This window comes from Paramisgurnus dabryanus, chromosome 21 (genome assembly GCF_030506205.2).
Source record: "Paramisgurnus dabryanus chromosome 21, PD_genome_1.1, whole genome shotgun sequence".
Taxonomy (NCBI): Eukaryota; Metazoa; Chordata; class Actinopteri; order Cypriniformes; family Cobitidae; genus Paramisgurnus; species Paramisgurnus dabryanus.
The window spans coordinates 13,253,016-13,265,195 of record NC_133357.1 but is presented as its reverse complement, the minus strand read 5'-3'; the positions used below and the strand labels follow the sequence as shown (position 1 = coordinate 13,265,195).

The 12,180-nt window shown below is 40.4% G+C and overlaps 1 protein-coding gene across 19 annotated transcripts in view; it reads right to left on the bottom strand.

Moving 5' to 3' along the window:
- Positions 1-12,180, bottom strand: part of hspg2 (heparan sulfate proteoglycan 2) — a 122,391-nt gene that overhangs the window by 18,343 nt on the left and 91,868 nt on the right. For 16 of the 19 annotated variants that reach the window (XM_073812936.1, XM_073812941.1, XM_073812938.1 and 13 more), the window contains 19 exons: positions 11,384-11,519; positions 9,341-9,492; positions 9,118-9,247; positions 8,622-8,765; positions 8,392-8,526; positions 8,087-8,268; positions 7,676-7,871; positions 7,382-7,561; positions 6,130-6,311; positions 5,652-5,847; positions 5,350-5,529; positions 3,469-3,650; positions 3,064-3,259; positions 2,753-2,932; positions 1,750-2,010; positions 1,399-1,561; positions 1,183-1,280; positions 835-1,101; positions 587-699 (listed from right to left, as the gene is read on the bottom strand). In XM_073812936.1, the coding sequence (XP_073669037.1) occupies positions 587-699; positions 835-1,101; positions 1,183-1,280; positions 1,399-1,561; positions 1,750-2,010; positions 2,753-2,932; positions 3,064-3,259; positions 3,469-3,650; positions 5,350-5,529; positions 5,652-5,847; positions 6,130-6,311; positions 7,382-7,561; positions 7,676-7,871; positions 8,087-8,268; positions 8,392-8,526; positions 8,622-8,765; positions 9,118-9,247; positions 9,341-9,492; positions 11,384-11,519 (3,273 nt within the window). The remainder of the gene's footprint in view (positions 1-586; positions 700-834; positions 1,102-1,182; positions 1,281-1,398; positions 1,562-1,749; positions 2,011-2,752; positions 2,933-3,063; positions 3,260-3,468; positions 3,651-5,349; positions 5,530-5,651; positions 5,848-6,129; positions 6,312-7,381; positions 7,562-7,675; positions 7,872-8,086; positions 8,269-8,391; positions 8,527-8,621; positions 8,766-9,117; positions 9,248-9,340; positions 9,493-11,383; positions 11,520-12,180) is intronic. The other 3 variants (XM_073812950.1, XM_073812951.1, XM_073812952.1) reach the window with 1 other exon arrangement.

The window sequence follows — 12,180 nt, the reverse complement described above, 5'->3', positions numbered from 1 at the left end:
AAATATGCTTATGCCCTACTGTCACGAACATAGACTGTAAAAAATATGTGTCCATGACATCACCAGTAACCTACGCGTGACATCATGGACACTACGTCCATATTTTTGTGAAGAGCATTTTTGAAGCCCAAAGTTGGCAGAGCTTGCTGTCACCATCTTGGTAGCGCATCAGCGCATGTCACTCACGTATAACTGAAAATGGGACAAGAAGCGGGACGTGGGTGAAGCTAAGGTGCCTGGTTGCTAAAACCACGCCCACCTAGCTCGACTGTAGTGACAGAAGTGGCAATTCACCCGTCACTGAAGTGGCCATGCCCTTAATTATGCAGAACTTTAAGGCTTAATATAATTTACACGGATGAGTCACAAAAAAATTCACCCCACAGTTATCATGAAGGGCAAAATTAGCTTTATAGACCAAAAACTCTTTTTGTACCAGGCTTTAAACATATTTATTTTGGGCAATAATGACATGGCTGGTCTATGGGATTGGGGTGATCAGAGACTTGTTTTTTAAAAAACACTTAAACATACACAGCTTGATTTTCAGCACAGGGCAACATAACAACATGTAAAAAATAGTTACCTTTGACCATGTGATGGTTGGGACTGGATATCCAGACGCTATGCAGGGAAAGATCGCATTGGAGCCAACTGTCACTTCCTTTGTCTCTGGTTGTGCAGTGATCTCGGGCAAGGCTACAAAATACACAATCTTCTTATTATAAAGACTCACAATCATGACTTTGTACTAAATATAAGTGTTTACTAAACTCTACAACACTGGCTAAAGAATCTGGGTATACTAATAAATCAATGCACCCATGTACTAACCCTGGATTTTAAGGTCGACCTCGGATTGCACCGAGCCCACGTTGTTGGATGCGGTACAACGATATTTTCCTCGGTCTGCTTCGGTCACCTGATCAATCCTCAAAACATTTCCCTTCACTACAACATGATTGGGAAGAGTGCCCCCCACCTTACTCCACCTCACCGACGGCTGAGGATCACCCTCAGCATGACATTCAAACTCCACTGAGTTCCCCACCATCACCGTCTGCACTGATGTGCGCACATTGATCATCACTTTTGGTAGAGCTGTGAAAAAAAAACATAGAACTTGGAGAACCGATTTATAAAATACAGTAACCAAATTGAATACTAGGTCTGTTAAAGGACCTTGAATGGTGAGTTTGGCACTGTCCTGAGCCTGTCCGTACAGACTTCTCGCTCTGCAGGTGTAGATTCCCTCATTGCTTTGCTCAAGGTTCTCGATTCTGCTCAAAGCATAAATTTTTTTTATAAAATCATTTTTTTTTGGAAGTGGGATTCAAAACTCACCTGCCCCCTTGGTCTGAATGGGAATGGTGCTTTTGGATTTGAGGTGTCACTCACCTGAGCACTCCATTATAAATGTGATGGTTTGGTGGTAGAACTCCGCCCTCCTTCAGCCACTCGATCTGAATCTGAGACCCTCCTTTAGCAGAGCAGGTAAACTCCACAGCACTCCCAAGAGCCTTCACTTCCACCTGAGGGGAAACTTTTACAGAGAGGGGTGCTGCGGACAGAGAGAGCTCATTTATTTATTTGGCAGACACTTTAAACCAAAGCAACTCGCAGTGCATTCAAGCTATACATTTTTATCAGTATATGTGTTTCCTGAGAATCAAACCCGTGACTTTTGAACTGCTGACACAATGCTCTACTTATGAGAACACTAATACTGCACAACATGACAGTACTCACATCGGACATGGACTCTGGCCAGCGCTTCGCTTGTTCCGACCTTGTTGCTGGAGATACATTTGTACGTCCCTGCATCGCTATCTGTGGCCAGATTAATCTGAAGGTCTCCTCCCTGCACCTGAGCGGTACGGGGCAAGGTGCCATTGACCTTACTCCATTCATAGCGCAGGGGTGGGGTGCCATGGGCCAGGCACTGCAGTCGGATTACTTCACCCACTCGCACTGACACGTCGTCGGGCAAGGAAGTGGCATAGGGTGGGGCTGTGTCGAACAGAGAAATGTCAGTTAGAGGATGTTGAAGAATTTACAAGCTTTACAAGAACAGAAAAATATGCTTAAAGGAACAATTCGCCCCAAAATAACCTTTGCTTTACAGATCCCTTTAAACTTGTATTACTTGTTTTAAACTCATATTACTTAAAACTTGCTTACTTCATTACTTGGAGCACAAAAGGAGAAGTTTTAAAGATACAATAAAGGACTGGGAAGCTCCAAAAGAGCAGCTTGAAACTTTCTGGATTAAAGGGGACATATCATGAAAATATGACTTTTTTAGGTTTAAGTGCTATAATTGGGTCCTCAGTGCTTCTATCACCCTAAAAAATGTGAAAAAGATCATCCCAGTAACTTAGTTTTGGTAAACCATTGTTTGCAAGCATGTGAATTAGCTCATTGAAATTTGGCTCCCCTTGTGATGTCAGAAGGAAATATCACGGCCCCTTAATCTGCACTATCCAACCACGGCACTGACATTTAGTGCAGAGATCAGCTCATTTGCATTTAAAGGACACACCCAAAAACGGCACATTTTTGCTCACACCTACAAAGTGGCAATTTTAACATACTATAATAAAATTATCTATATAGTATTTTTAGCTAAAACTTTACATACATACTCTGGGGACACTAAAGATTTATTTTACATCTTAAAAAAGTCTTGTGAAATGTCCCCTTTAAACAAACAAGGCAAAATAATAATCATCTATAAACAAGTAAAGCTTACTGTCTACTTCCAGCATGATGGTGGCTTCACTGACGCCCATGTGGTTAGTGGCATTGCAGACATATTGACCAGAATCCTGACGACCCACATTAGATAAGACCAGACTGTTGTTAACTATCTTGTGTCTCCAAGGCAGAGAAGACCGTTCTTTAGACCAAGTTATGGTTGGCTTAGGGAATCCTAAGAAAAGTAAGAAAGGTCAGAAGTCATCCTATGTGTGCATTAAAAACTGACACGTTTATATCAGCATGTGCTATTATTACTCTTCATTAACAGCCATAGCATAAACATTTGGGTGTGATTGTACCTACCATGAGCTTCACAGTGAAGTGTGGCAGTCGATCCCTCTACCACAACTATCATAGGCTCACGTACGATGACTCTGGGAATGGTTGGTATCTGAGGTCCACCTTCTACGATCACATCTACTCGAGTCTCGGTTGTACCCTGGTTGCTCTGTGCTGTGCACACATATGTGCCCGAGTCTTCTGGGCGTGCAACTAAGATCTAAATACAAAACATAATCGAATTATGATGTTTTTACTACGGTTAATCTTGATAGAATGTAAAACAGGGTCTTCATTTACCAGGAGAAGAGTCCCTTAGTTTATATGCAGTAAGTGCCAGCCAGCCTTAAAATGCTATATTCATTTTTATACAGTATTACTATTAAATTAATCTAAATTTAATAATGCCTGACAGTGATTTTTTATTACCTGCATAATAGCACTTGAATCAGAAGGCACAGGGCTAGCCAGCATTGTCCTGCGGTTATTGTCCAGTCTGTGCCATCTGACTGAAGGTCTCGGCTCTCCAGCGGCCTGGCACTCAAGATTGATGGGATCCCCAACCCGGACTCGCACCGGTCCTGTAGGTGTTACTACAGCCTTGGGAGATTCTGTAAAAGAAATCAAGAATTAACATCACATTTCTGAGACCTTTATTCATTTACTCCATATTGAACCATGTAAGTTAGTGGCAACACAGTTATATGTGCCATGTTTAATTTTTGCTTGTGCATTTGCAATAGTTATGACTGAATGATCAAACTTGTATCACAAACTTGGTTTTTCTTTGAAATACAAAATAAGTCATTTTAAAGATACAATAAAAGTTAATGGAGACTGGGGATAGGAAGCTACAAAAAAGCACAATAAAAGCATCATAACTAGAACTTATGACTCTTATGATGAATGTATGATAGTCCAGCTCTTCTGAAACGACTGTATGACTGCAGTCACCATTTACTTTCATTGCATCAAAACGAGCAGCTGAAAATGTCTGTATTTAAAGGGATAGTTCACCCAAAAATAAAAATAATGTCATTAATGACTCACCCTCATGTCGTTTTAAACTCATTAGACCTCCGTTCATCTTCGTAACACAGTTTAAGATGTTTTATATTTAGTCCAAGAGCTTGTTGACCCTTCATTGAAAGTCTATGCACGGTATGCTGTCCATGTCCAGAAAGGTAATAAAACATCATCAAAGTAGTCTATGTGACATCAGTGGGTCAGTTAGAATGTGTTGAAGAATCGAAAATACATTTTCGTCTAACAAAAATTATGACTTTATTCAGCATTGTCTTCTCTTCCGCGTCTGTTGTGAAGCGCATGCGCGAGGTTAAAGCCACGTGACTGCAGTGACGCGGCTGACGTGTTATCTGGTGCGCCCCCTTTGTTTTTTTCATGCGCCTGGGCTTTGTTTACAGTCTGAGGGAGACGCACACTGTAAGTTTGAAAAAAAACTTCACAAACATGTCTGAGGATGACGTGACTTTATTCTCACACATGCGTTTCACAACAGACGGGGAAGAGAAGACAATGCTAAATAAAGTCAGGGTTTTTTTTGGACCAAAATGTATTTTCGATGCTTCAACACATTCTTACTGACCCACTGATGTCACATGGACTACTTTGATGATGTTTTTATTAACTTTCTGAACATGGACAGTATACTTAGATTTTCAATGAAGGGTTAACAAGCTCTCGGACTAATTATAAAACAACTTACACTATGTTCCGAAGATGAATTGAAGGCTTACGAGTTTGGAATGAGGGTGAGTCATTAATGACATTATTTTCATTTTTGGGTGAACTATCCCTTTAAAGGGGAAAGAGAATGAAAACCATTTTCACCTTGTCTTTGTTGAATAATGGTAGTCTACCCGCATTCACAAACATACAAAAAGTGCTAAACATGCTAAACATCTCAGTCTCATAGAAATTCCTCTTTTAGAAATGTCAGCCAGAAAACGGCCCAATCTGAAAAACCGATGCTTATGACATCACAGGCATCTAACTGCCCCTCCACTTTAAAATAATTGGCTACATTTTTTGAGTGGTAGCAAAGTCAGCCAATCAGTAATAAGATTGCAAGTTGAGCCAGTAGGGGGGGCCAAATAGGTGCAAAACCACTTGTTTAAAATCCCCCACCCTAATAGAGCTATCTGAGAGAGGTTTTAAGGAAGCTTCTAAGGCATTACATACCCAAACAAAACATCACAGAACAAGGATAAATACTCCGTTCAATCATTCTATGTCACCTTTAAACAAACAAGGCCAAGTAATAACCGCCAATAAAAAAGTTAAGCTTACCGCCTACTTCCAGCATGATGGTGGCTTCACTGGTGCCCATGTGGTTAGTTGCATTGCAGACATATTGACCTGAATCCTGACGACCCACATTATGTAAGACCAGAATGTTGCTAACTATCTTGTGTCCCCAAGGCAGAGAAGAATGTTTTTTAGACCATGTAATGGTGGGCTTAGGGAATCCTACGAGAAGTAAGAGAGGTCGGAAGTCATCCTTTGTGTGCATTAAACACTAATGTATGACTCTTTAATATATTGTTGTTCAGTAACACCATTATCACAGAAGTGCTTGTGGTTGTACCTACCATGAGCTTCACAGTGAAGTGTGGCAGTGGATCCCTCTGCAACAACTATCAAAGGCTTACGTACGCTGGCTTGGGGAACGGTTGGTATCTGATGTTCTCCTTCTACGATCACATCTACTCGAGTCTCAGTTGTGCCCTGGTTGCTCTGTGCCGTGCACACATATGTGCCTGAGTCTTCTGGGCGTGCAACTAAAATCTAAATATAAAACATACTCGGATTATGATGTTTTTTACTACAGTAAGTCTTGATAGTATGTAAAATAGAGCTTTACTCTTTACCAGGAGAAGATCCCCTTGGTGGATAGACAGAAAGTGCCATGCTTTCAAATTTTATACAGTATTATTGTACTACTTAGTCAGTGAATAGACAGACACTAGGCAATACTCAATTTTATACAGTATACTGTAAAATGGAGTTTTGTTTTAAATCTCTGAATGAATCCAAATTAAATAATGCCTGAAAGTGATTGCTTATCACCTGCACACTGGCAATGGAATCAGCAGACGCAGGGCTGGTCAGCATTGTCCTGCGATTATTGTCCAGTCTGTGCCATCTGACTGAAGGTCTCGGCTCTCCAGCGCCCTGGCACATAAGATTGATGGGATCGCCGACCCGGACTCGCACCGGTCCTGTAGGTGTTACCACAGGCTTGGGAGATTCTGTAAAAGAAAACAAGCACACTGCAGTTATTCTCAGAACTAACATCACATTTCTGAGACCTTCATTCATTAACGTACGCGAGCACACGAAACTAAACTTAAAAAAAATTCTGCAAGTGAAGGTTTTGCGTGAACACATGAAAGTTTCACATGAGCACATGAAATTAAACTTTAGATTTTTTTACTCCAATGTCACCTTAGGGGCTCGATAATAAACAGAGTAATGTTTGCTTATTTATTTTTTAAATATTAGAAAATTATAAATTAGGAGAATCAGGGCAACTTTGATTTTTATACAACACAGCAACATTAACTTTCGGCCCACAGCCCTCAGTCAGGTTTAAATTTTGGCCCTTGGTAGGATAAAGTTTGGGCACCCTTGAACTAGACCATATGATTCTTATGTTGATGATAGTCCAGCTCTTCAGAAACGACTGTATGACTACAGTCACCATTTACTTTCATTACGTAGAAAAGCACCAACCCAGTCTCACCCCATTTCGTCAATATTTGACGACACTTGACCATTCGTCATATGTTGACGTGAAGGGTATACCTTTCGCGTCATTTTTTGACGAACTGGGGACTTCAATACTATTACGTCCGTTGCATTCTCTTTCCTATTTTATTACCATTTGCGCGTCGGTTTAGGGTTAGATTTACATAATGACATCCCTACCCAAACCTAACTCTAACCCCAACGCCAGGTGACAACTGTTTCTAACCCCAACGCCAGGTGACAACTGTTTAATTTCGCATACACTGTTTAATTTCGCGTACACTGTTTAATTTCGCGTACACTGTTTAATTTTGCGTAATCTAACCCTAAACCGACGCGCAAATGGTAATAAAATAGGAAAGAGAATGCAACGGACGTAATAGTATTGAAGTCCCCAGTTCGTCAAAAAATGACGCGAAAGGTATACCCTTCACGTCAACATATGACGAATGGTCAAGTGTCGTCAAATATTGACGAAATGGGGTGAGACTGTGTTAAAAGCACAGCTAAAAATGTCTGTATTAAACAAACAAGCTAAATTATTAACCACCTAGAAACAAGTTAACCTTACCGCCTACTTCCAGCAAGATGGTGACTTCACTGGTGCCCATGTGGTTAGTGGCATTGCAGATGTAATGGCCAGAGTCCTGACGACGCACATTAGATATGACCAGGCTGTTATCTACCACCTTGTGTCTCCAAGACAGAGAAGATCGGTCTTTAGACCAAGTGATGGTGGGCTTAGGGAATCCTAAGAGAAGAGAGGTCAGAAGTCTTCAATTAATACACTAATGTATGACACTTAGTAATTACTGTTGTTCATTAACAGCCATAAAATCACAAAAGTGGGTGTTGTTGTACCTACCATGAGCTTCGCAGTGAAGTGTGGCAGTCGATCCCTCTGCTACAACTATCATAGGCTCACGTACAATGACTCGAGGAACGGTTGGTATCTGATGTTCTCCTTCTACGATCACATCTACTCGAGTCTCAGTTGTGCCCTGGTTATTCTGTGCCAAGCACACATAAGTGCCCGAGTCTTCTGGGCGCGCAAATAAGATCTGAATAAAAAAAACATACTCGGATTATGATGTTTTTACTAAAGAAAGTCTTGATAGTATGTAAAACAGGGCTTGTTTTTTGTACCAGGAGAAGATCCCCTTGGTGGACAGACAGATGTAAGTGCCAGGCTTAAAATGCTACACTCAATTTCATACAGTATTACTGTTTAAGGGGGTTCTGTTTAAGCAGAATAAATCCAAATTCAAATTATCACCTGCACACTAGCAATGGAATCAGCAGACGCAGGGCTGGTCAGCATTGTCCTGCGATTATTGTCCAGTCTGTGCCATCTGACCGAAGGTCTCGGCTCTCCAGTGGCTTGGCACTCCAGATTGATGGGATCGCCGACCCGGACTCGCACCGGTCCTGTTGGTGTTACTACAGCCTTGGGAGATTCTATGAAAGAAAACAAGCACATAAAAACAGACACTGGAGTTAGTCTAAGTAATTACCAGTGTGGTTCATCACATTAACTGTTTGTGAAATACAACAAACATGTCTTATCAAATGCTGCTTTACCTTTCACAATGAGCGTCACCATGCTTTGAGTACTTCCATACAAGTTTCTGGCAACACATTTATAGGTGCCATGGTTCTTCGCTTGGGCATTGGTAATAGTTATGACTGAATTTTCAGGACCAATCACCACATTATCTACAACACATAAAGAACAGAGGCAAAACATTTACATTTAGTCATCACCCATTTGCATCACATTCATTCAAAATCAGCAGTGTATATTATTGTACCTGGGAAAGAATGATTGGTGGTGGGTTTCCATTCTAAGCGTACTGGCGGAGCCCCGCTGTGGACCCTGCATCTGAAACTGGCTGACTCACCCTGCTTCACCGCGGCACTGTGTGGCTCAATGGAGATAATGGGTGTCTGAAAACCTACTCCAAAATAAACCATAACTGTCATTGATACTGCACAAAATACTAGAAAGCACATTATATATCTGGCAAGCTTCAATCTGATTGGCTGACTGTTTGACCACCTGAAAATAAAGAGATTAAACCAGACATCTGACCCTAAACCAAACCCTAAAAACAGACTGAGTGATAATAATGTTATTCCCACGCCCCAACATGGATGCTGTCCTATCTATAAAATCATGCTATTATGTTTTAGTCAACAGCATCTCTATTTACTGTGTATTTACTGTAAAGTTAATTTGATACAATATAATACTGTGAAAAGCGCTATAAGAATGACTTGTATTGAACTTTGCCCTAAAGATCTTACGGGAGGCACTGGAAGTCACAGACACATATACAGAAGCCTGAAGAGATGATGGGCCACTCTCTACATGACAGATATATTCTCCAACATCATCTGAAGAGGCTTGCAGGATACGCAGCCGAGTCCCAAGCACCTTCAGTCAAATAGACATGCAAAAACACATGATTCATACAGGGAAGGATTTAAAGAGCTCATGTGTCTGATAATAGTGCAGACTGGGTAATACCTGATGATTGGATGATAGCAGTCTACCTGCCCGACTCCATTTGACAGAGGTTTGAGAAGTTCCTGGGACACTGCAGTCAAGATCAAGAGCCTCCCCCTCCATTACAGTAGGAGTAGAGGGCTGGATGGTGACTCCAGATGGAAATATTTCACCTGTTTAGGTAAGAACGAAACATGTGAGGAATGTTAGTCACAAATCCTATAGAAATGTGTACAAGATTCCTGTTGGGATTCGTTTCATAATCTGGAACAATTTTAGAGATCTGATCAGGAATTGGTAAAAATCAATGTCATCCTAAAGGATAAACAAATGCATAGAATACATGATTTTCATTTTCCTCATCCTTCCCTATTCCTTTAAATGTTCTACAAGGATTCCCAATTTTATCCAATTGGGAATCACAATTATCCTGGAACCAGTTCCTTATTAGAATAAAGCTTCCAATAGTGAGCTTGCAAACTTCCTTTAATTTGTATATAGATGCACATGTACAGCGGGGAAAATAAGTATTTGACACATCAGCATTTTTATCAGTAAGGGGGTTTCTAAGTGGGCTATTGACACAAAATTTCCACCAGATGTAGCCATCTAGCCAAATATTGAATTCATACAAAGAAATCAGAACATTTAAGTATACAAGTTGAGTCATAATAAATAAAGTGAAATGAAACCGGGAAAAAGTATGGAACACACTTTATTTAATACTTTGTAGTAAAGCCTTTGTTGGTGATTACTGCTTCTAGACGCCTCTTGTATGGAGAGACCAGTCGTCTGCATTGCTCAGGAGTGATTCTGGCCCATTCTTCCACACAAATGGTCTTTAAATCTTGAAGGTTCCTTGGGCCTCTTTTATGAACTTTGATCTTCAGTTCTCTCCATAGATTTTCTATGGGATTTCCTGTAGGTCAGGTGATTGACTGGGCCATTCAAGCAACTAGATTTTCTTTCTTTGAAACCACTTCATTGTTTCCTTGGCCTTGTGTTTTTATTTTCAGCTTTCTGGTAGATGGCAGCAGATTTTTATCCAGAATGTCCCGGTACAATTCTCCATTCATCCTGCCTTCAATAATATAAAGTCTGCCAGTACCCCTGCTGAAAAGCAGCCCCAAACCATGATGCTTCCACCCCCAAACTTAACTGTTGGTATGGTGTTCTTGGGGAGGTGGGCAGTGCCATTCCTTCTCCAAACATGGTGTGTAGAATGACTGCCAAAAAGTTCAATTTTGCTTTCATCTGACCATACTATAGTCTCCCGTTAATCCACAGGCTTCTCCAAATGCTCTTTCGCAAACTTTAACCGAGCCTCAACATGCTTTTTGTTCAGCAATGGAGTCTTGCTTGGTGAGCATGCATGTATGCCATGGCGGTTCAATGTATTGCTTATAGTTTTCTTTGAAACAACAGTACCTGCTGATGCAAAGGTCTTCCTGAAGTTCTGCCTGAGTGATTCTTGGCTCTTGGAGAACTCTCCTGATTATTCTTTGGACTCCTAGGAAAGGGATCTTATGTGGAGCACCTGATCATGGCCGGTTTATGGTGAAGTGATGCTCTTTCCATTTCCGAATAATGGCCTCCCACAGTGCTCACAGGAACATTCAGCATTCTGGAAATGCACCTATAACCATTCCCATCAAAGTGCTTTTCAACAATAAGATTACAAAGACATAGGCCATTAATTAGGACTAAAGCAGCTGATATCAATTAGTACTGATAGGGGACAGGGTTTCTCTCTCAATACTGACAGAGTTCAGGTGATCTCCTGGCTTTCTATGCCATTTTGCACCTTGTCCTCTTCATGTGTTCAATACTTATTCCCAGTGTCATTTAACTTTATTTATTATGACTCAACTTGTATACTTAAATGTTCTGATTTCTTTGTATGAATTCAATATTTGGCTTGATGACTTCAACATTTTGTGTCAATAGCCCACCTAAAAAATCCTCTTACTGATAAAAATGCTGATGTGTCAAATACTTATTTTTCCCGCTGTATCATTCATGGATCAGATTTCTGTTGGTGATCAGTTTATGGATAAGACTAACCTTTTTTGACAGAGACCTCAATGTAAGCCTCTGAGGACCCAGCAGTGTTGGTGCCAACACAGATATATGTGCCAGCATCAGAGGATCTAATGTTTGGTACGAGTAGAGTGCCAATGTCAGTGCGCTCCCCACGGATCTAAGGAGAATATACAGTATATGTAAGTGTTTATAACATATATTGCATGTGATTTGTATCTCAACAAAGTGATTTTGGTCAATATAGCAAAATAAACAGATACTGTACCAAAATCAACAGCAGAGACATCATATGCATTACTTACCTTATAATATGCTAAACTAATACAGTTTAAATACATTGTTTTGTTGCCTGGAAAGGAACTTCACATTAATTACAGTATTATGATGTTACAGTTTAGCATTTTAGTAATTTATTAAAGGTGAAGTGTGTAATTTCTGCACCTATGTAGCAGGAACAAATGAAGAGTTTGGTTCCAAAACGCAATAAACGCCATTTTTGAAAAAAATGAGTTACTGCCAAAATCAGTATTATGTCAGGTCAGTATTTTAAAGTAAATTCTTAATTTTATGCAAAATCCCATATCCGCTGTGTTATTCTGTCATCTTTTCTCCCTTTTTTCCCAAAACGCAATAAACGCCACTCCTCTTTTTCTACAGAACGCAATAAATCCGGTCCACACATTACAGCGCACTATTCCACGCAATGTACACAAACAATGGCGGCGCGTTGAGTACACAGAGTCCTAGTTTTTCTCATCTACTTTGTTCTTCGTGATCAACAAACAAACAAAAACAAAATAATACTTTAATAGAATTGA